At 29.0% G+C, this 24,725-nt stretch overlaps 1 protein-coding gene across 2 annotated transcripts; it reads left to right on the top strand.

The window, feature by feature from the left end:
* The first annotated feature begins 968 nt into the window (after positions 1-968).
* On the top strand, positions 969-9,124 carry LOC136968641 (inactive serine/threonine-protein kinase 19-like). 2 transcript variants are annotated; one of them, XM_067262645.1, is made up of 7 exons: positions 969-1,142; positions 2,667-2,812; positions 4,562-4,691; positions 5,208-5,301; positions 5,376-5,621; positions 6,754-6,832; positions 8,333-9,124. In XM_067262645.1, the coding sequence occupies exons 1-6, from the start codon at positions 1,070-1,072 to the stop codon at positions 6,794-6,796; spliced, it is 732 nt and encodes a 243-aa protein (XP_067118746.1). In that variant the 5' UTR covers positions 969-1,069; the 3' UTR covers positions 6,797-6,832; positions 8,333-9,124. The 2 variants fall into 2 exon arrangements, with proteins under 2 accessions (XP_067118746.1, XP_067118745.1); XM_067262644.1 differs by lacking the exon at positions 8,333-9,124 and having other exon boundaries at positions 6,754-7,413.
* Positions 9,125-24,725: the final 15,601 nt, after the last annotated feature.

Below are 24,725 nucleotides of genomic sequence, written 5' to 3'. Positions count from 1 at the left end.
GCACGTATCTTAATGTATGGGCACCCCTGCCCTCAGCTTTTATCATGGCTCACAGAGGAGGTGGAACGTTAATGATTAGGGGTGCCTTTACCGTGCCAAAACTAGACAGATACAACAGGTGCAGGGAACAGGGCTCAGCAAGAGAGGGGACCCTGAAATCGAGTATCAAAAATGATCAGTATTATGTTTTTATTTTACGTTTTAAAATTTTAAATTGCCGAGGAATTCGATTTAGTAACATTTTTAGTTAAAAATTAACTGACTCTTTTCATCTTATTTGTTTTTTATTCTTATTTTTTCCAAAAAAAATGGGAGCCAAAAATATAATTTTGCACAAGGTATGTGAAAAGCTAGTTAGAGCACTGCTTTTATCCGGGGCAGTTTTGTTGCCGGGGGCAACATTAATTACAAAAAATGCCAAATCGACTTATTCGTGTTATTCAAGCTAACTGAAAACAAACAAAATATTCTGTAATTTTACCTTTGTCATATTGTGTTTTCTTTCAGTTTTACAGGCTGACCTAAACTTTCTTCCTTATTTTTATTTTTGAAAGTTCTTCAAACCACCGCTAAAATTTTAATTACTGTTTGTTTATAAAGTTATATTTAGTAGTAATAATTAATACACTGAAAAGAAATTGCCGTTTCATTCACGACTTTAAATGCACTGGTCATTCTTGTTATAATAAAAGAAAAATATGACAAGAGGCTCTCTGTCGGGCAGCAAAAGAGTTAAAGGAAAAGTATGATGTACAGAGGCAAGCCGAGGTGGAGAGCATATATTTTAAATTAAGCAAATTAAAAATTGCAGCCCGTCATTGTGACGTGTCACAATAAATAATTGCTCGTTTGATAGCATTGCACCCGGAGCAAAACCATTCTGTTTTTAGGGAAACTCTGTTAGTTTCAGGGGTGTTTACGACAAAAGGTTGGCAACACGCGTAGAATGTCTTCTTACGTCACTGAGTGTCTGTGTTTTCGATCCATTTCGTTGTTGTTTTCAACGTGCGATTGAATAATTCTGCCAAAGATTCTTTCCCATTTGCATTACAGTTAGAACAGACTAATTATGAAGCGTCAATTACCCGCTTTTTATGGGAAAACAAAATTAACTAGAAAAAGTTCGTTAGTAGAAGATAAAGGTTAAAAGTTATCCTTTTTTAATATTAAATTTGGGTATTTGGTAAATTTTAAATGTAAAAATTGCTTTACTTCTTAACTATAACAAGCTCTGTCAATTTCAGAGAGATTAAATGTATTATAAATAATTATGATCTGTTAGTACTGTGCATAGTGTATTATGCAGTAGCAGATTCTCACTAGTTCATTTGACAGTGAATTGTAAACTGTCAAATGGACTAATGTGTCAAAAAACCCCATATGTATGGGGTAGAAGTTATCTTTATACTCCTTTTCCTTCTCTGCACCGTTAAAATTTGCCCCGTGTCCCTTTGATGATCGAAAATGATTAAGTCGAAACCCAATAGCCGTTTAGGTTTTTGATTGTTGTAGTGGAGTTTAGACATTTTCTCTTTGAGGACGATTCGGAGAGAATTGTCGTCTGTGGACTCCGAGGAGACCGCGCCGTGTTAGTTTTATATCCGGTTTATCGTCGAATTTGTCGTTTAAGCTATTTTCTAACCGAGAGAGTCCGGACGTAATCTTGTCTTGCTGTTTTATCGTGTTGTGTACGGAACTACTAATAATAGTGTAAATGTAAAAAATGTCATTAAACATGTAGAAAAGATAAATATATGTTAAACAAATTTATTATTATCTTTGTTTATATAAATAGTAATTGTAACAAAACTGATAAGTGTATTTCAACTTGCATTCTCTTACATTCCCAATAATAATTGATTGAATCTTATGATACTTCAAAGTCTCAGAGATTATGACTTTTGTTACATAAAATGTTTTTCTTTTGGTGCTAATGAGTTCCTTTTCCATATGTAAGTTTGGCTGTAGTCTTTGTTGCTGTTGATGTTCGATGCTTTAATATCTCTATTAATCTGATTTAATGAATTATTCAATTTATGTATCTAAATTCACAGTATTTAATAAGATAGAAATATTGAAGAATATAATATGTGACGAGAAATTCAAATATTTTATTTATTTATATAATTACGGTTTGTCTCCGACTTGTGTAACTTTTGACTAGTACGAGTTCGTTTGGCACAATCGTAAAGATATTTAGTAATTTTTAACACGTCAAAGAAAGGAACAATAAGTATAAGTTTTATGTATATATAATTATTATTAAAACAGAAAACTCCTCCGATTTCGGCACCGGGGCGAAATCTATACTATCCGGAACCTATACGCATTATGCGCCGGTTATAGGTTCCAGATAGTATAATTATTATTATTTTAATTATTCTTCTAAGGTTATTATGGAGATTTTGGTAAGTTTGGCATGTCGTGGATGTAGTAGCAGTATTTTATTAGTCATTCTTGAGTTACAGAAAAGTTGACTTAAATAATGTCCTGGAACATGTTTCTTGCATGCATTGGGGATAGACAGTTTGTAAAGTGATATATAGTTATTGTTTTAAGCTTTCCTAGCTAACATTTTATTATTATTAATGTTCTGTTATATGTTATATTATATTACATTTATATTATAGTTATATGTATATAATATTTTTAAAATTTTATTTCAGATGACTTTTCTAATGTTAAAGAATGTCTACAAATGCTGAAATCTTTATTTCCAATTGCAAAATTTGATAATAAGTTACCCCCAATTATTATGAAACATCAGATTTATACTTTAATGAAAAACAGGACAGAAGTTGATAAAGAATTAGTAAGTTTATATTTATTTTTATACATTGCTATGTGTAGTGAGCCATGGTATTTATTACTAATTCATTGATTAAAAAAAACCACTAGTTAATGAGCCATTCCATTGGAATGTGGGAAAAACTTGGTCATAAATTGAGATTACATTCTCAAAAGTACAGTTTCAATTAAGTCATATAAGTTGTCTAAAAAGTGGTATCAGAATAAATTACTTTTCAAAGAATGTGTTTCCTTTCAACCTTCAAGTATTTTTTTTGGATGAAGTACCATATTATTCTGTTCTTTGATGGAGCTAATGGGGATCATTACAGATAATGGTAATTTATTTTGATTCATAGTGATGTCAAATTTTTTGAACAAGCTATATAATACTATACAAAGATGGCAAATAAAAAGAATTTATATATAGCATAGTCATAATAGAAAATTTATACTAGTTATGAAACTATGGAGTTAAATTGCAAGTGATGTTAAACTTTATGGTGTAATTCCATAGATTTTTTTATACTACATGTGTATGTAGTGTGTGTTATATGTTCACATAATATTAAAAGATTCTTTTATTCACTTTGCAAATTTTGGTGTTATTACCTGATTAGGTTCAAACGTAACATAAAAGTGCTCTAATAAAGTGCAAGGACTCTCTATTTATTACAATTAAACATTTTTTAGGTGATTTGTTTTATCATCAGATTAAAATTACTGCTTAAACATAGCATAGAACAACAACCAATTCAAACAAACAATGTTGAAGATATTCTAAACATAGAACTTTTAAAATATTTAAAATTTAACAACAGTCATATAAATAACAACCATACAAATGTTTTGAACAAAATGTTTTTTTAAACATTCTAATGATATGGCAATTGAAAATAATTTTCTTAATATAACAAATAAACTTATGAAAATTAAATTAAACTTTAAAATTAACATATTAGGCACTCCAATTATACACTAAAACTTGCATGCAGAGAGATTAATGTTTGGAAGTAAAATAATATATCATCATCCCTTTTTTATGGCTTTTGAACTTTATGGTCTAAATCCACGAATTTCTTGCTTCTTATTCAAAGTAAGAGTATCGTTAATTGCAATAACGATGTCTTCGACTATTTTCGGACGAATGTTTATCGATTTATTTTTTTAATTTTTGCCTTATCCCGCTCGGTCATCGGTTTCTTGTTAGACACTAATTTCTCTACCGTATGTTTGTTTAATTGTAATAAATAGAACTTTTGTGTTTCTTAAGTATGATGATAGATTCAGTAGTATCAGTTTTACTACATTTAAAGGTGAGAGAAAGAATTAATATTATAATAAAAATAAAATTTTATAGTGTTATCTCAGATCACTCTCTGATTAAAAGTTATATCCATACAAATCTGTACAAATTATTTTTATGCTTTCAATATTATTTTAGTTTTCAGATGATTTATTAAATTAAAATTCTTTACAGAATAAACTTATTTCCAAATTTTTTTGTTAAAATTTAATGTAAACAATAATAAATTAATTTCATGTTTGACAAAACTTGGTGCCATCTTTACTAATTCAACTACTTTAACAACTGCTTTTAACAACTAATTAAAGGAAATTGATGGCAGTTAAGTGTTTTTTCAGTAATAATTACAGATTTGGTTACATTAAACAAGCAATTGTTGAAGTGGTTGAATTAGTAAGAAATTAGAAACTTTATAATTGATTTGTTTTTAATGATACAAAATTTTAAATATGTGTGTATGTTTTTTAGGATAGTCTTTTGAATGAAGGCGAAATAAGAATTTTTAAATTAGGAAGAAGCAACGACGAACTCGCTATTGTATTTATGAAAGACTACGAAGATCATTTAAATAGATTATGCAAAAATAATGAAATAATAGGTACGTCAAAATTTTAATTAATAGAAAATTAATTATAAATTATAATATATTTTAAATGTAAAATAATGGACTTAAATCCGGTCGGCTCCTCGAATTTTTCGTTTGTGATCCGATCCAATTATGCTAAGCGTGTTCTTCGACGTTAGAATAACTTTGTTGAGTATCATGCAGAATTGAAGCTGGCTATATTGCCAGTTATAGACTAGTGTCATATCTGTCACTGTTACGGTTGATGTTTATTAGTTATGGTTTTTATTGACACAGATTCATTTTTTTTCATTTTAGAAAATGTCAGATTTGTCAGGTAATTGACTTAATATGATTTACAATGAAAGTTACTAATACAGAAATGTGATTACTGTTATGGTTACAGTATCAAAATGTACAGATTTTGATGCCATAAAGATTTTGTTAATATGCAGTTTAGTTATCAGTTTTTCTATGCGTAATTTTAATGTTATACTTGAAAAATATTGATTAATTAATTAAAACCAAGTTCTATTTTAAACATTTCAGTACGGTTTTTGAATAAAGTAATTAAAGAATATCCCGATATAAGTTACGGTAGGAAAACCTTAATTAAATATGGTTTTAAAGAAGAAGATATAAGGTATAAATGAATTATTTCAAATTTTTATAAAATTTATTGTTAACATTGGCTCATTTGATTAATTTTTGTTTCAGCGAACTCGTTCAAAATGGTGTTTTAATAATTAGAGATGCCGGATGTTGGTGGTTGGATATACCGGGTTCGGGAGAATTTATAAAATCGCACACTTCCGGTCGTAAAGCCATACTAAGATCGATTCGACAGACTAAATATAAAGAAATATTACAGTCGGAATTAGAACAAAGAAAACTTCCAAAAGCTGCAAAATTAGGAATGGAATATCATATTTATGATATTATTGGTGCCGATATGGTAAAATGGTGAGAAATATTAGTATATTTAATGTTTGTAATCAAATTAATTGTGCATACGTATTATTAAAAATCAACTCCGTAATAAATAAATATAAATTTCTAACATTTTCAATATTATTATTTTCTTTAATAAAACTTAATTAATCTCGAATATAAACGGACTTTAATTTACTTATAAAACTTTTAAATAACTATAATGTCGATATTTTATTTAGATTCTGCTGCAATCCAATAATTGGAGTCTTCCAGTAATTTTTAGAAGCATCATTTTTATTTCAAATGAAATCAGTTTTTTAACTTTTTAGGGTAAAAAATTCATATTGTCTCTGCCCAGTATATTGTTCTTAACCAAAAGTTCTTTACTTTCATTCACTATATACAATATTACATCATAATATAAATCCAGATACAATAATAAAATTACATTTTTAATATATTTTATTTGAAATACAATAATAAAATAAATGTAATAGCTTTGTTTTCAGATATTTCTAAGGTTTCAACAAATGTTTACATTATTAAATATTTAGAAAATTGCTGGTAAAAGATTTTTTTTTCATTTTTATGAAGTTTCTAATCAGATTTCTGATGAAATTTATTTGATTATGAGGCTAGATATTATTAATATTACACCTTCATATATTTAAAACCAAGGTACAAGGAAAAAAGTAACAATTGCTTACAAGAAAATTTTAACTAAACGAGTTGGAAGTTTATATATTCTATTATTTAAATTTCTAAAATTTCTAAAAGTATTATTATTTACGAAGATATTAACAATAAAAGAGATCTAATTACAATTTATCACATATATTTAAGAACTTTCACCAAAGTATGAACATCATTTTGCTATAAATTAATTTATTTTTATTATATTATTTTCGTAAAAATTAATTTCAGATTTAATTTAGTTGTGTTTCTTCATTAATTAAATAAAGCTAAAATGATTTAATAAACCAAAGGATTTTACAGAGATTACTTTAATGAAATTTTATTAAAGTTGGATTAATTTCATTAATAGATTTTTATTTCTTTAAACTATTTTTATATTTATTATATTTTATTCAATAGATTAAATTTAAATTATTCCTGGTAATTTATATGTAACGTATATTAATATTCTTAATTTATATTTCAGCATTGATACCACTTCGGGGAAGTTATTGAGACTGGAGAGGTGACGGTTTTTAAAAACTTCGCTCGTCCGTTAAGAACAAGTAAATTTTATTCTATGCTATTTCATTGGCGAAAGATATTTGAAATTTATTTTATAAAAGTAGTAATATGTCATATTACTAACAATAGCTATCAAACTTGTACAAAAGAAAGCCATATTTTGTATTAAGGTAATGACAATTAAAATTGCTTTAGGTAATGTGTAAATACTATATGACAATATGATAGAAAATAATACAGCATTGACAATATAAACACAGGGCAACAAATTAAATAATTCAAAAAAATACATATAAATGAAAATGTGTTTGTCTTTCTTATAGCCTAGGAGTCTTGTCTGCTGTTGTATTTATTTGGAAATTGTTATTTACTATTGCTATATTTGTTTCAGCTAAAGATAGCCTGAGTTTCAAAGGCAAAAATATTTTATTTCAACGTCTTTTTTGAATTATTTAATTTGTTATCTTATGCTTGTATCAACAACAACATATTATTTCTCATGTAGTATTTATGCATAATTTTTGCCTGTGTTAGAAACTGTAAATTTTGGATAAAAAGGTACTTTATTTCTAAACTTTAACAATAAATCTTTTAAACTGTGAAGTAATTTGAGATACTGTACTGTACAAAAATTATCCTATATTTGAATATACCATACAGTGTAGAGAAATATATTTTTATTTGCTGTATATAAAATATGTAAAGAAAGATATATATATATATATATTCTTTCAACCTCTTTCAATTTAATTTAATGTAAATACATTGAATTTTATATACAGTCTAACTCGTTTATAACATCATCCGTGGGACCGGAAATTTTTTGACGTTATAACCGAGTGTCGTTATCCGCGAGGTCTATTATTATCATAATAAATTTATTATCATATGTATAAGAATGCAAAGTACATGTTTAAATCAACTTTATTTACATTATTATGTCTAAGTTTACATTGACGTAATTAAAAATTTCAAAAATTATCTTTTATAAGAAATTTCTATTTGTCTTAAGTTTCAATACTGGCGGAACTTCCAGTTTTGAGAATAATGTCGAATCAAAAGGCAACGAAAGGTGAAATTAATGTGTGCCAATTAAAAATAATTCAATTATTTCTTTATAAACTATTTGATGTAATATGTTATATTAAAAATAATAGAATATTTAACAATTTAGCATAAAGTAATTTAAAAACAAGTACATAATAACCGATCGTCACGTCGTTAAAAGTGTGGCGAACTTCACCCCATCGAAGTCAGGTGGCGAGAGTACCACCCACAGTCGTTCTAGGAAGTGGACTCTAACCTTAGGACTAAACACAGTATTTTCTTTGTGAAATAAAATTTGTAATCTGATTTTGTAAATTTGGGAGTGCTTCAAATATGACGTTAAAATGAGGTTTTATGTCGTTACAAGCGGGTTTTTTTAACATTATCTAGTATAGTAAAGTCGTGGGACCGATAAAAGTTTGACGTTACATTAGGGTTGTCGTTACATCAGACGTCGTTATAACCGAGTTAGACTGTATTATTAAATTTTCCAGTATTCAAATGTAATGGCCAAATGGTCAAGGAGTAAATACATCAATCGATTGCTGTGAGCAGTCTAGGTTGAATCTTCAGTTATCAAGGGTAGTTTGATTTACAGTGGTTGTGTCGCATTTCTCACTGGCCACACACTATTGTAACTGTCCTTTATGAATGAACTCATAAGGGTTTTACAAAAATGTCCTGATCTGTACCCATAGGGCAGAAGGATTAAAAATTAAACTCAAGTGTAATATTAGGACTTTTTATGACTCTATTTCATAACTATTTATAATTATTAACGTAACTATAAAAATTGTTAAAAATTTATATCAACAACATTAATATCATTGTTTATTTTTATAATTTATGGAATTAGAGGAGTCATTCTTCGTTAGATTTAGTTTCGTTATTGGAAGCACGAAATTTAAATTAAATGCATTTAATATTCTGTTAAAAACTTAGTTTATATATTAATTCATTCTTAAATTTAAATTTGTAACAATTTAATGATTCAAATCTGTAAAATTTTTAATTGTGCACGTTTTCTATTCTGTTTAAACATTGCCCTCAAAGCCAAAGATGGCCAAAAACAATTACATACACTGGTGATTTTAAAACAGCAGTGCTTTTGTTTACTTATTTAACTTTATTAGGTATGTAATTTTTATTATTTAAAACTATTCGTATTTGTTTATTTTAATCTGTAATGGATTTTTGTTATTCAAGGATATTCTTTTTATTGGAGCGATAACTTACATTCGTTCCAGTAGGGAATACCATTAAGATTCTAATAAATTAGTTGAAGTTATAATTTCTAAGATAAATATTCTTTCTTTATATAAGAAATTATATTTTATAGCTTTCATCATTAATTTTAATGTTACCATCATTAGCAATATTTCAATGCATTGTAAGAGGACGATACGAAAGTTATTAACAAAAATCTATAAAAATAATTAATAAATTAAACAATAAATGTGAGAATTTTGTAATTCTTCTTGTGTCATAATTTTTAGTTTTTATTTATTTATTATATTAATATGAATGTTCATTTTGTAAGTATATTATAATTGTTTCCATTGTATAATATGCAAAAAATTAAGAAAAATATATAAAATATTTGTATGCATGATTTATTTATAAGAAAAGTTTTCGAATTTAATAATTTACATAGATAAATTATATATTAATAATAAGAATATAAACAAACACATATATATACATTTTTTAAAATTACATGAAAGTAATATATAATTGAGATGCAAAACTAAAAATTTCAAGAAGCTCGTTCTTTAGTGAAACATTATTTTAAGTAGAGAGGATCAAGTAAAAAGTTGGGAAAAGTGTATGAGGGCTGATCAAAAATATCCAGGACACAATCTTTCATAGAAAAACTACTAATAGTACTGATGTGGCAATCATGGGGGATATTTGTCTATCTCCTGAAGACATGTGACAAAGTAGTGGGTGGAAATACAGCTCAGTTGTCAGTGGGTTGAGCTACAGTGTAGGAGTGTGCTTTCTTCTGTCCCGTCGTGAAATGGATAAGTTGAACGAGCAACTTGTTTGCATCACTTTTGCTGGAAACTTGGTAAGATGTCACTGAAATGTACAAAATATTTCAACAATTATTTGAAAACAATGCTTAGTTTGTCCAAAACATTTGAGCAGTATTTGCATATAAAAAATAGCCACACTTCATCCAACGACGATCCACACACAGACTTATCGATGGCATCAATCGACGAGACTGTCGATTTCAAATTGTCTACAGAACTGTAGTGCCTTATTAGAGTTGTAGGTTGTTGATAGTAGTAGTAGTAGTAGTTGATGTTAATTGTAGAGTTATTAGAGATGTAGAAAATGTTCTTACAAATGGTCTGGTAACTGGTTTCTGCACCATCACAATGTTCCATGTCATGCAGTCCTGAGTGTCATAGAATTTTTTGGCCATGCAGAGCAACCCAGTAATTCCCCACACCTTACTAACCAGGTTTGGCCCCCATGTGACCTTTGCCAGGCTCAAAATCACTCTGAAGGAGAAAAGATTTCAGACATCACAGATATAACTGATTGTGACACAACAGCAGTGGGCCATTCTCACACAGGCCTATCAGATGTGCATGTAAAAATGGAAGGATTGGTAGAATTGCTGCTTACAATCTGGAGGATTGTAATTTAAAGGAAATAACTTTCGGTGACTGGTAATCGCTTTTGTTTTCCTACAGTAAATTCTGTCCCAGATATTATTTTTATCAGCCTTTGTATGTAATGTATTAATACTATTTAATAGATCAGATGCAATAGTTAAATGGAGTCCACTGTTTATTGTCATTATTATTAAATAGGACAATTCAAAAGTAGACAAAGAATTTTTTTTATGAAGTCAGAGAATATGGTCTATACTAGTTAAACCCAGCATAATAATTGCTGTAAAAATTGTTGTTAAATTATAAATATGTAGGGAAAGGAAAGAAGCAAAAGTAAATATATTTACATAAAATTTATTAATTTAAAACTTATAAAATATCTTGGTATATATTTTTTTGTGTAAATACCTTCACAGTTAGATATTCATTTCTGCATGCAAATTAAGTCAGTGAAATTTAATCGAATGATTTTTGTTTTTATCTCGACTGCCTGTAGGAGTTCTTTGCATAGGTGCCAGTTTATTTGAAAGAAATAATGTTGGTCTACCTGATCAAAATTTAATTTAGAATAAACTAGTCATTCATAATAAAAAATTAAAAAATAATCTGAAATCAATAAACCAATAACCACACCTTTAAGCACTTTTCCAGCACAATTTTTTCTTTCAACAAATATTTTCGACTCACTTTATAAGCCTCGTAGTGATTTTTCCACTTTTGTGACGACGTACGTTGTCGCACCCACTAACATTCCAATTTAGAAGTTGAAATTTGGACAGACTCGAGGCATTCTTATAAAGTGAGCCGAAAATATTTGTCAAAAGAAAAAACCATGCTAGAAAAGTGCTTAAAGCCGTGTTTATCGGTTAATGAAACTCATTTCTGGTTTTGGTATCTTTAAATGAAATAAAAGAATGTCAACTCAAGAATTTATTCTTAGAATCATTTTTGTACTGGAAAAGGGTAAGTTCGATAGTCAGAAAGGGTAGAAGGAGTGCCACAACGTCAAGAGTGAAATTGAGAATATATTTGCTTTAATTATTTTTAATGAGATTAAACCATAATATAGATGCAATAGGACTAATCTACATTAAATATGCTTAAAAATTACATATAAAATATAATTTATATGCAAGTACCTTAACAAATTGGAAATAAATTTTGCCTTAGCATGTTCTGTATGTAATAGGTACAGAATATGCTAAGGCATGCAGACACATTACAGTGTATCTCTTCAGGTAGTCTGTATTTTGTTTAAGGAGTTTTGAATCATTCTGAATATTAAAGTATTTTTGAAAAAGTTAGTTTATCGATTAACAATATGCTCCGTACGGTTATTTTTATCCAGTTTTATATTGCTTACCGTGTTTCTGTTTGCATTATTTGTCACTTTTAAAAATAAATACAAATTATTTTATAAAATAAGATTTTATACCAAATATTTAAGATATATAGTTGAGTAATTTAATAAAAAATGATCTTGAATAATAATAATACATTGCAGTTGCTGTAGAAGAGATTGACTTATGAGTTAAGAGGCATCAATTTTACATTACTGTTATGAATCATTGTTATTTGCAAAGATTTAAATTATTGAAAATAAAATACTAGATAAGATAGAATTTTTATACAGCTCATAGGTGTTTTGATATTCAAAAGCTACATTACAATGAGTGAGACAGAGAGTGTTTGTAACAATAGCAATTCATAATGTTGCAGTAAATACAAATAAAATTCTTGTGGTATTCATGACTAGTATTAAAATGAAACTTGAAAGAAATAAATTTATTAATCAAACACAATTAAGTAACACAACGTGGCAGTGTTCGGCATTGTATCTTTTGTACACTCGTAGGGGAGATGTTGGGTGCATTGTCTGTTAAAGTAGCATTAATACGGCTGGATAAACAAACCAATGACACGCTTATCCAGCTGCATTAAAGCTAATTTACCAGACAACTCACCATTACCGTCCATTCTCTCTTCCAAATATTAATACAATAAAAACACCTAAATAGGTGCCGGTTTTTATCATAAAAGACCTTCCGGGAAGCATTCTGCCCTTAGTAGATCGTCGAATAGAACCGAACCGAGTCCAAACACGATACAAAGTTTTGGACGTAGTGCCGCTTTCGTCCAAAACTTTTCCCATTGCCATTTAACTTTGCACAAATATAAGGTGATTAAATTTTGAGTTATTGTGTAAACAAGTTATTTTTGATATTAGTTTTTGATTCCAGTTTACGGCATCTCTCCGAAAATAACAAAAAAAGAAACATTAAAATAAATTTATGATTAATTCTAGACAGAAAATCATCCCTTCTTTCCTAATATTTATTTGATTGTAAACTTTTTACATTTAATATCTAATGCACTTCATATATTATTGTAGTACTGTCCTGTCTAAAGATACACTATTAAAAAATAACAGTTCACTTCTATAATGTTTTTGTTTAATTACATTGAACAATTTTATAATTTATTATTTTAAAATAAAACAAGAAATTAGTTCTTAACAACAACTCTTCACGCTTTGTTGCATGAGGGAGACATTCAATAAAAATAATTTTCTCTCCAGAAATTGAAAACAAAATGGAAAAGAATTATCTTAGATTTCAAATCATAAATATTCTTTTTTCTGATGTTGGAGCAGGTTCTGTGCACGGTGGAGACAATCAGTGGACTATGGAAATTTTGAACTATCCGGCTTACAATCCTCATCTGTCACTGTGATTATCATCTTTTTGGTATTTTGAAAGAAGCTTTAAGAGACAGGAAATTCACCCAGAACACCGAAGTCGGATGGTTCGTCCGCAGTGTCCCGACACCAGCCAAAATATTTCTATTCTACAAGCGTAGTGTTGTTGCCATAATCACAGTAGCCAAAACGGTGGAGGAAGTGTCAGCGCGTGGAGGGTGTAAATAAAGAGAAATTTGGACTAGGTAACACACATTTCCGTCCCCATCGCTGAGATTCCGGACGGAAGTTGTCCTCGTATTATTTAACTCGTCACATGTCAAGGAATGAAAGCTTTTTATGTTAGTTAATGATTGCGTGCTGCGAAGTTTTTCAATGCAGACTGGTATTTGGAACTCTCACATACGTTCACAGAAAAATATCGATGATAATGCTAAGGCATTATTATCGGTACTTTACTGACAAGTTTCTGGACACGCATTTTCTACTATTCTTTTAGAAATTTCACAATTTTAATAAATGTACTACCTGAAAATTCCGATAGCCGTCTGCCCACCAGTTGTCGAGTGGATAAAATCACCGAACACTGATAGTCGGTGGTGGGTTCGCGCCTGGCCACGTGGCGTTTTTCGGGTTTTCTTCACGTTATTAACATGTAAATACGGGCAGTTACCCGATGAAAGACCTCCCGGGCAGCTGGCCCACGTTCCTATTGCAATAAACAAATAAACCTATAGTTTGTAAACACTTTGTAATTTCCAAAATTAAACATGTTTTGTACGTGAATTGTCTTTCGGGAAATTTGCATTTAAAAAATTTTATTGGAAATGCACAAATAATTTGTTTGGACTCGTAATTCACCTTCACCACGGTGTCAAGTCTAGAAGATTCATTCGTGCTATAACTTTCGGAAGCGTTAAACAATACGTCAGCGAGTACAAAAATATGATGAAAATTTCTAATAATAAAGAAAAGTTGCCATATATGCTTTAGTAGAAATGTATGCATCGTTACCTCAGTTATCTGTATTATCAAGGACATTCTCAAAAAGCCGTTAAGTTCTTTTTCATTTTTTATACTCTAAATTTACAATCGTGGAGTTATAATTCCACTCGGAGTTTAAAAAAGTCAAGGTATTGAACTTTGACTTTACTTATACGGACGAGTTTCCCATAGAATATCTTCCCGATGGTATCCCCACGATTGATCACCAATGTCTTGCCACGTATTCCAGAAAACCAAACCAGTGTTATGGCTAGAAAAGCGTAGAATCTCGCGCGAAAGGATCCGAGTTGTTAAAATAATCGAGAATTTAAAAAATAAAGAAATTAGCGAATAAGACAAAGCCTGGGTGATCGAGAAAGGCCCGAGCTACTTACATTTATGAGTAGATTTTCATTTTGAGTTATTTATTAAAATATTTATTAACAATTTCAATAATAATGAAAAGAAAATTACTTTCTCTTCTGTATTAATGAAATTTCTTCATTTGCATATAAATTTCAGAAACTTCAGACAAAAGTTGTTGTTATTAATAAATTTATACGTATTGTTACGTCCACCAGTAATTTCAAATTAATATTGTTATAACAATTTATTTTTCAAAGTCTTCGTCTTGAAAATGCAATTAGCGCACTTGTAGTATTAGCATACAAATAGTCACAAGTTGAAATTCACACAGCAAATTATTATGCCAGGGCTTCAATCGAAAAAGTTTGCAGTTGGCAGAATTTACGGAAAGACATTTATAATGTAACATATAAAAGATTGTATATTTGCGCCACGAAATTTTTCTCCTTTTTTGAAGCAAAATTCAACTGTGATCTCGAATTAAATTGAATAAAATGTGAAATATTAAACTGAAAGACCCGGTACATTTGTTTTTTTTTTTTTTATAAGTAAACCATTATTACTCTCAGAATTTCGTTTAGAAAATTGAAATTACAGGTAAATATATTTTTAAAAATAATTTAAAAGAGGAAAAAACACTTTTGTATGTTATTTATCTATAAATTACATTTTTATGACAGGAAATAAATTCTCTCAGACAAACGTAATTGATTCATTATTAATACTGTAGTTTCTTTTTTTATTTGCCAGATGGCGCCACTTATCAATAATATAGTCATTTTTCATATTTTGATAACTTATTTTAAAGAAAGATTCGAATAATTAAGATTTATGTAATTCATTTTTAAAGATTAATATTTTTAGAATTTAAAAAATAAAATTTATTTTAATCATTTATATTTGGTCAAAATGAATAGTTAACTTCACGACCACTATACGGCGCTTCGAAATGTTTTTTCAATTTTTTTAAAAATACATTTCAATGTACAAAAATGCTGATAAATTTTAATTTATTAAATTTTAATATTTTTCCAAATTTCTAACAAAATTTTTATTATTTATCAATAATAATTTTGTTTAAAAAATCTTTATTTTTTAGTTTGGTAGCCAAAATCAAAATGATTTTGGTCACATTGATTTGAATATTTGTAATTCTGATATTATATATAAAGAAATTTTGTAATTTCGATATAATAAATCTCATAAAATTAACCGTTTTAAAATTATGCAAATTTCAATTTTGTAATGATATTAAAATACAGTAGACTCTCAGTTAACCGGCAATTGCTATACGCCGGATAATGTACTGTACTTTCTGGTTGCTCGAGTTTTAATATTAAAAACAGTCCTAATGAATACTATATCCACGCCATAAACTCTGTATCTACTCGATATTAATACTGAAATTAAGTTAAAGTATTATTTCTTCGATTCGCTCGAGTTTCGGTAAATGGAGAGTCTACTATGTAATGAAACTGTATAATATATAAAAACGTTCTTATTTTTTTATGTAAAATAATTGACATTTTGATGCAGCCAAATTTTAAAAAAATGTGGAATTTTAAAAATAGTTTCTATTTACCTTCGTAATAAAATTAAAAAAAATTAGGAGGGGGAATAGAAGAGAACCGCGTAGCGGGTTAGGCAAACACTGGGTTAGTCTATCAGCAGTGTTTATCTTCAGTAATTTTGAACGGTGTTGATATATGTTCTGTAGTCAATTACTAAGCGCTCTGCCTTAAAGTAATTCATTATCTCGACTGTCTCCGAGTGGCAGTTTTATAGGCGCTACGTCACATTCTTGAAGATGTGTATCGTTTTTTAAAGAAGGGAAATTAACCGAAAGCTTGGTGTTCTCTCAAACTACTTCTTTCTCCATCTTACTCTCGTTACAACAGTTATGGATATCGAAGTGCAACTTTTAATTCTTAGATAGACAAACTAGCATTGTGATAATGCTAGTTTGAAAAGTTGAATTTCTTCCATATTTGTTTACTGGTATGCTGTTTTCCAAACTGTAAATCGCGATCTATACTTTTGGTTAATGTAGTTTTCTCTCTATACCCGAAGGGTATGCAAATTAAAAAGTTTAAAATATATTGAATAACTCTTTCTAAAATTGAATAAGCGGCTGCATATTTATGATTTAATTTAAATGATGTATTATTGAATATTCTATTTATATAACGAAATTAAATAAAAAAAATTATTTCTTGTAAAATATTATCTAACGAAATTTAAATGCTAAAAGATTTAATATTCGTTACGTAAAGTATTTTCTATTTGCATCTATTAAAGAAACCGGGAAATCGTGACTGAAATTATTAACATTTTCTATTGATTTCTCACAAATGTGTGATTATGTTTTATGAATTACTTTTATTTTTTCGTGAGTATTTCATAACGGCAAAAGTATTTTTTTTCTGCGATTTGCCTAGTAATTATATCTTAACTTTTTCTTTTTTCACAGAAAATTATATTAAATGGCATCGATGTGATTTCAAAATCAATTTCTTATTTATTTTGACGAATTCGATCGCCATCACAATAAGATTTCAATAGATTTCAGTGTAAAATCGTAAATTTTCTGGTGATGCACAATGTGGATAATGATGTTGTGTGTGCTTTGGGCATGGAGGTCAGCAGAAAATTTTTCTGTGAGCAAAGCTTGGAGACAAATAATTATTTCAATTTTTGGGTTTTTTTACAAGTATATTATAGAATACAGTATTGCATCAGAGGTGCATTTCGATGTAGTAAGACGAATTTAACTATTTGGAATGTATAGTTAATTATTTCTGCTATTAAGATATGACGATACAGTGAATATACAGTGAGGTGTATAAAACGGGAGAAGTGGAAGAGTTATCTGCATCACATCGACCAAGATACGATCGCCATATTGAGCATTTTATAAATCTTTCGACTGGAGTCAACGCACAGTGCATAAAATATAAATATGGAGATCATCGAAGCGTTAAAATGCACGTTTTTGTTTGCTTCAGCTATTCTCACTTATACTCGCACACAGACGAATACAACATACAAAACGAATAAATGGGACCACTTCGGAATCACTTCCATCATATTTACGTGAGGTGACTTAGCCAGGGCTAAACACTCGAGAAGACTTTCTCTCTCAAAAACCAGTAAACAAGAATGAAATTTCTGTTGGTCAACATTCCGAAGGAGCTAAGATTTTGGCATTTATTAATTCTAAACGACAGTAATTGCGTATAAATTAGGTACTACGACTAACAATTACCAAAAATCAACTTAAGAATAAACTGTAACGTTTGGACCATTCCAATTTCTGTCCATATTGGAATGAAATTCGTCTTTTCTCGTTCTCCATTTCTTCATTCGCATGTGAGAATAAAATCAGTAAATTAGAACTTAATCGAATTTCAGAAGAATCGCCATTCAGAATTTCTATATATAAGGGTAGCCCAGAAGTCTGTAACCCGCTTCTAATAAGGCGAATAAAAAATGCCAATGTCAAATTCAAGTTTGTACGTTATAATTACAGTAGAACCTATCAAAAAAGGAGCCTGCTAAACGGAAATAATTCTTCGAAACGGACTTTAAAAAATACCTGTTTAAAGCGGAAGTTTGCCAAACCAGAAAAAATATTCGGTACAGTGCGATTCCGGTTTACACAAGTTGTACTGTACTACATTTTAAAATAATTAAATTTCATATAAATCTATAAAAACTTTAAAACAATTTTATAAAACACATTGTTTAAACATTAAACAAGCGAATCGTGTATAGAATTATTCCTATTTATGCAAATTGTGCCTTAAATGATCTGTGAAATTTCATTTTAATTTTGATTAATGAATAACATAACGTTTAATTAATTTACTAAAGATCAAAAAACAAAACCCATAGCCTAAACAGTCAAATAAATTATTCATGAAAGAAAATGATAAATGCATTTGTCATAATCACGGTATAAAGTAGAAAATACAGCATCTCGAAGTACATAAAATACGTGTCAAAACATGTTGACAACATTCACTCATTTATTATGTAAACACTTTCGAGCCACAATGCAGTAAAACCTATCCAAAACGGAACGGAAACCTGCCTAAACCGGATGCCGTGCCATTCCGGTTTACACAGGTTTTACTGTACTAAGTACACTTTGCACGAATTATTATATATATTTTCCAATTTTAATGCACTGTACCGCATGTTAAATATGTAAAATATAAAATTAAGTCTATATATCACACGGATATAATTCTTTAAAATACCCGCTTCTTTATATAAAAAATTTAACGTTATTTAAATGAATGGAAATCGTAAATCAAGTTAACATAATAATAAAAGTATAGGAAAATTTAAAATGACGTCTTCTCTAACGTGTAATATCACAAAGAAAAGATGTCTTCTTTGATATAATCAATAATTCATTCGTGTTACGAAGAGTAGAGAACTATAAAATAGATGGATTCTACGCAATGTGGAAGGAAAGGGAAAAAAGCATTGCATACGCTTCCCTCGATAAAAAGAATTTGACAATATAATACGGTGAATATGTTCATTACGTCGAAATTCGTTAAGCCCAACTGCAAACTATTGTTGGTTTCTGTTATTATCTTGGTTATTGTTACGCTTTTTTTCCTAGAAAAAAAATTTCCAGGTCAGTTGTGTTCCAGAACTATTATGAAAAGTTTAGAAAGTGAATTTATGCTCTCTTTAATCCGTGTCGATAGTGCTTAAAAATTGTATTTTGTCTAAAAATAAATGTTTCTTACCAGATATATGTGTCTAATAAATGTCAGTTCGTTCTAGTGATTTATAAAACTGTGTAATAATAAGTAAATAAATACTTATATCTAAGTATATATGCATAAATGCGCACAAGCTTATAAATACATAATAGCATAAACTGTACATATATTTTCTGATGTGCATTTATTTATACACACACAGATGTGTGTAGATGTGTATAATCTAATTGTGTGTGTAAATAAATGCACATAAGAAAATATAAGAACCCTGTGTTTGTATATATATATACTTATACAAGGAATTTAAACATATGTTTGTAATTACACATGCCTGTATTAATAATAACTATTTAAAAACTTATTAGAAATGCTGAACCTCATTAATTCGACAAGCTTGAGACCAGATAAAGTGCCAAAGTAGCGGATTTTTCCAAATCGGTGATGCTTAGAGGAAAAATAGCAATATTTGTCTTATAGAAGCACCAATCAAAGTAAGAATGCTGCTGAGACGGAAGCGAACAATGGGCTTGTTCGGAAATATTAACCAGTGAGACCGCTGAGACCGGACATAATTCAAAAACAATCGTATCATGTCCGGTCTCACCGGTTAATATTTCCGAACGAGCCCAATATAGAGCGCGTGTTGCCAATTTGCGGATGATTGTCCGATTTACAGCTATTTTGAAGTGGCCCTGAAGGTTCTACACGGGTGATTAGTGAGGTTCTACGCGGTACTTACTTATTCATATTATATTTGTTACTGTATTTGTAAATGCTTGTAAATATGTGTAAAAATATAGCGCAATCTTTCTATTCATTTGTAAACTGTCCTTATTTAAATATCTGCAGAATATTCTAATTAGGAAAAAATCGAAAAATTATTATGATGCCGGGCTGCAATTTTTAGCCACATTTTAATTTAAAATATCCAAATATAAATTATTTAGATTTAAAAAATGTGACATCACCTGAATATTATACACCTTAGAGCTGCGATTTTCAACCGGGGTGTTTCGAAAATTTTTAAAGGTTATTAAATCACGTGATTTTTTCCGTGTAAATTTAATTATAGGTTCGAGTGTGCCTTGAGATAAAGAAAAAGGTTGAAAAATACTGCTTTAGACAGTCGAGTGATACATTGTTGATCCCGATTTATCGTAAGGATCGATTCTGTACCAAATTTATCGCCTTATGTAATAAGGGGAAAATTTGGAATAAAAATCACGTGACTTCCGGTCCAGACCGGAGGTTCGCATACAGTTAGTCGGAGCATCCGGCCTCTGAACTTTCCATGTCTGGTCGCGATTTTCCTCTATCTAGATGAAAATCGCGACCAGATATCGTTATTTAACTCGGTTCTCGAGATTAACGACAGTGGGAATTCATAGGTCTGCATTTGAAAATTGCATCCCGATAAATATAAATTATAGTAGCAATAATTCTTTGTATTGTATTATAACAATTACTTGTACTCACTTATAAATATATTTACATGTAAATGTACGTTTACAATTGAGTAATTGTTACAATACATTACAATAAATTTGCCTTGTAATGAACACGAAAATGTATTTTCTGTATATTGTTTCTGCACGCTGAATTTATGAATTTTGCGTAAACGTATTCAGAATAAGTAAATAATAATGAATTATTTAAATTTATCTTTAAAATAAATTTAAATAATTTATTATTATTATTATGATTACTTTTAACTAATTTTTAGAGTTTTGTTAAAGGATATACAAGTATGAATTTTTAATTATTAAACTTTTGGCCTGTCTTTATATTTCTGCAGAACGTTGAATTATTATTTATTGTAAATTAATTAAATATAATAATTTTCTAGCTACGATGAAATGCTGAATAAGAAGTATTTTATATTATATAAACTATTTTCCAGTTCTAATACGGTTCTAATTGGGCTGCAATTTGAAAAACATCGTAAACCTATACATTCCCACTGTCGTTTGTCTGTCTGTCCTTCCTTAATCTCGAGAAGAGAGTTAGATAAGTGAAAGCCGAAACCAGATATGGAAAACTTAGGGGTTCCGATTAAATATATACGAACTTCGGATGCATACCGGAAGTCACGTTATTTCAAATCAAAAATTATTTTCCTTAAAGGAGTTAGATAGATGACCGGCATGACTCTATTGCTAACAGGAAAAGCGTGGTGTACGGGGGCAAGACTACTAAAATCGAGAGCATATATTTTAAATTAAATAAATTAAAAATTGCAGCCTGGCATTGTGACGATGTCACAATAGATAATTGCTCATTTGGTTTCATTTCCAATGATTTTACTTGGTTCCAGTGTGTAAATAATTGTAAATCTGGTTTCGTCCCAATGATTTCACTCCGGTTTTAGTTATAATGGATTGTTATTTGGTTCAGTTCCATGGTTGCAATTTTTGGTTCCAATTCATTGGTTCGAGCACATTATCATTTGAGATAATTTACTGGAACCAACGAATTTAGGAATTAAATTTAATTCCGGAATATAAATTTAACAGGTTTTTTTTTAAATAAATGAAATAAATTGAGTTTCTTTTTCTAATAACAGAAAGGTATTATCGTATACTAAATAATTCGAAATAATAATTTAAAAACTTTCAGCAACGAGTTGCATGACTTTTCCGGCAGTTTTTAAATTAAGTATGACGATATCTGTTATGAAATTTTATTTGAAAACGTTCTATATTATTAATTATTATAAAATGGAAATTTTAGAATAAAGACGAGGTTTATATTTAAAAAAAAAATTGTAAATGCTAATAACGAGTAATCAATCCCACTTCACTCAGGACATGACACATCACCCGCTCTATCTCCCCATTCCTTCGATCTTTAACCAGCAAAATTTAACAGCATCAATGTCCCTAATATACAAATCTCCTTTCAAAATTTCAGAAAATTTGGATAAAATACACTGGAGTTATTAAGTTTCAAATTGGGTGAACAAAATCGTGCCTCCCCCACAACTAATGTCTATACATACAGAAAAACTCCCCATTTTTTTAATTTCTCGACGTTTCGAGGTTCCTGAGTCCAAAAATATAAAAATCTTGGAGTTGGGGGGGGGTCATTGTTACGCCAATCGCCATACTTTCTCTGCATTATATATAACAGCCAGAAAAGTAAAAAGATATTTAATTTAATTATTTTATATGTTGTAAATTTTAATATGTAATTTATAAAACGTTAAAAATTTATTATATATTTTTATCGAGTTAATGATGCCTTTTTTTAAATTTATATTAATATTTTAATTAAGAAAGGCATTTTAAAAATTATAATAACTTTTTTCTATTAAGACGTCATTAAGCGACGAAGCTATTTTTAATTGTAAATAAAAGAAAAGAAGAAATAAAATTAGATTTATATAAAACACCCGAAACGCAAGATTCCCAGAAGAGCAGTAAGATCGGATGTTGTGGATTTATATATATTTTGTTTGATCAAATTCCTAGTTCGTGTTAACTTAAAGATCAAAGAATTACTGACATAAATGAAAATAATAAATTTTCAAAAAGAAGACCACACAATTTTCTTTCCTCTTTCTTTTCGTTTTATTTTTTATTGGAAATGTCACTGCCTTTAGTTGCAATTTAAAAGAACGTAAGATCCCTTTAGGATGATAAATAAGAAGTAATGATGCAATTCCATGCGATGTTTTCTAAAATCAAAATCTTTGTAGCAGATGGAAGAGTAAGAATTCTTGCTTCACTCGCTTAATAGGTATGTCGAAAAGTTGTTGTTTAAGAATAAAACAAGAAAGATTCGTCGATGGCCAACATCCCAAAGGATCTCCGTTCTCAACAAAAACTTCAAAGTTTCTTCCTATTACTAAAGGAGTTTCATCCTTGTGATGGGAGAAGAAAAATGATTTCTAACCTTGCAACTCGAGAACTTAGCTTGGAAATTGCTTGCCATCGACCGTCATATTGTTTCAACAGTTGTATCTTCGCACATATGAGTTTTATTATTATCATTTCTCTCTCTTCTTTTTTCTTTTCTTTGTCTTTTCTATTGAAAAAATTCAGCACCGTACTAATTATCATTAATGTGAAAAGTTTCTCGAAAGTTTTATCATAAAATATTAATAAAGGAGTTTTTGGAAAGTATATATATAGATGCTTCATGCAAAAATATAGAAATTTGATCGATTTTTAAAGCTTTTAAACAATTATTTTCTAGGATGAAAATTTGAAAAGCCACTATTTAAATAATTGATATTGTTTTCTTTATAGGAATAGAAGAGAAATATAATATTTTCAGAGGCGAAAAGCTGCAAAGTTTTGTACAAAGAATCATTGTGGCAATGCAGCATCATTAGCATCAAAGACACGATGGGTTAATGATTAAAAGAAATCGAGCATCTTAATAATCAGGGCCTCATCAATTGCAATCGATAGCATCGTTGCCCCCATGTATCAGAACATTATAGTTAATAATAATTAGAATTATTGCATGATTTTAAAGAATAGCGGCCCGAGTGATGCTTACTTACAGAACTTTCTATTCAATGCTTGCAAATAGAATTTGTAAGAGGGCAATGATCTTTCGAGTTGAAAAGATGAAGTTGATTTCTCATTCAGTTCACATCCAGACTGGATTTAAGATGTTAATAGAAAGAGTGAGGCCGCTTTGTTTTAGAAATATCGATTCTAATTTGATTATCAGCTTCGCGATTGGAGTAGTTTACCTTTGATTTTCTTTACTTCCTCATTTATTTGATCCTATTCACTTTTTACAATCATTTAACCAAATAACTACAGATTTATTTGGCCGTTCTCTATCTACATTTAAAGCACGATTGATACAGTCTCGACGACGAATTACCATTTAAAGGATCAAAAATATCAACTAGTATATTGTTACTTTTAAAAAAATTCTTGTTTTACTTAATATTTATACTCTTAAGAATGTTATTTAATTTAAAAAAATTAGTACTTTTCGTAAGAAATATCTCCGTTAAGTACGGTTAAACGTTCGAAATTTATATTTTTATTAGTTTAAATATAGAACTGACATTTATTACGTCTTCGTTTATTTTTTTTATTTATTTTTAATTACAGTAAAAGGCATTGATTTTATAATAGTCTGTTAGATTTATAATCATCTTTCTGCTTAACTCCGCAGCTGCCAACGCTTCTTAATCACATTTAAGAGGATTCGTTTTAAGAAAGTCAGAAGTCTTTCATCCCATTAACTGTGAAATAAATTTTACTTTATATTTATTTAAAAAATATTCATTATCATTTGCGTGTTTTTTCACAAAAATAAATTAACTGATAATCTGAGAATCCTTAACAATTTTTTTCTTGGTTTAAATTCTCAATATCCTATTCACAGATGAATTTTTTAAAGACGATCTTTAAAGATAAAGCAATAGCAAATTAAATTAATAAAATTAACTTTTCAGTTAAATATTTTGTTATTCTTCCGTTTTAAACAAGTTTAACCG

This window comes from Centruroides vittatus, unplaced genomic scaffold (assembly GCF_030686945.1).
Source record: "Centruroides vittatus isolate TY-2023 unplaced genomic scaffold, ASM3068694v2 contig_150, whole genome shotgun sequence".
In the NCBI taxonomy this organism is placed as follows: Eukaryota; Metazoa; Arthropoda; class Arachnida; order Scorpiones; family Buthidae; genus Centruroides; species Centruroides vittatus.
Note: the sequence above shows the minus strand (reverse complement) of the source record. Positions and strands in the feature narration are given on the sequence as shown.

Excerpts from the sequence above, each read along its gene's own strand:
- LOC136968641 (XM_067262645.1), top strand. The coding sequence starts at position 1,070 with ATGAAGCGTCAATTACCCGCTTTTTATGGGAAAACAAAATTAACTAGA. Across the intron at positions 1,143-2,666 it reads TTCGTTAGTAGAAGATAAAG|ATGACTTTTCTAATGTTAAA; the intron begins GTTAAAAGTTAT and ends ATTTTATTTCAG. Across the intron at positions 5,302-5,375 it reads TTTAAAGAAGAAGATATAAG|CGAACTCGTTCAAAATGGTG; the intron begins GTATAAATGAAT and ends TTTTTGTTTCAG.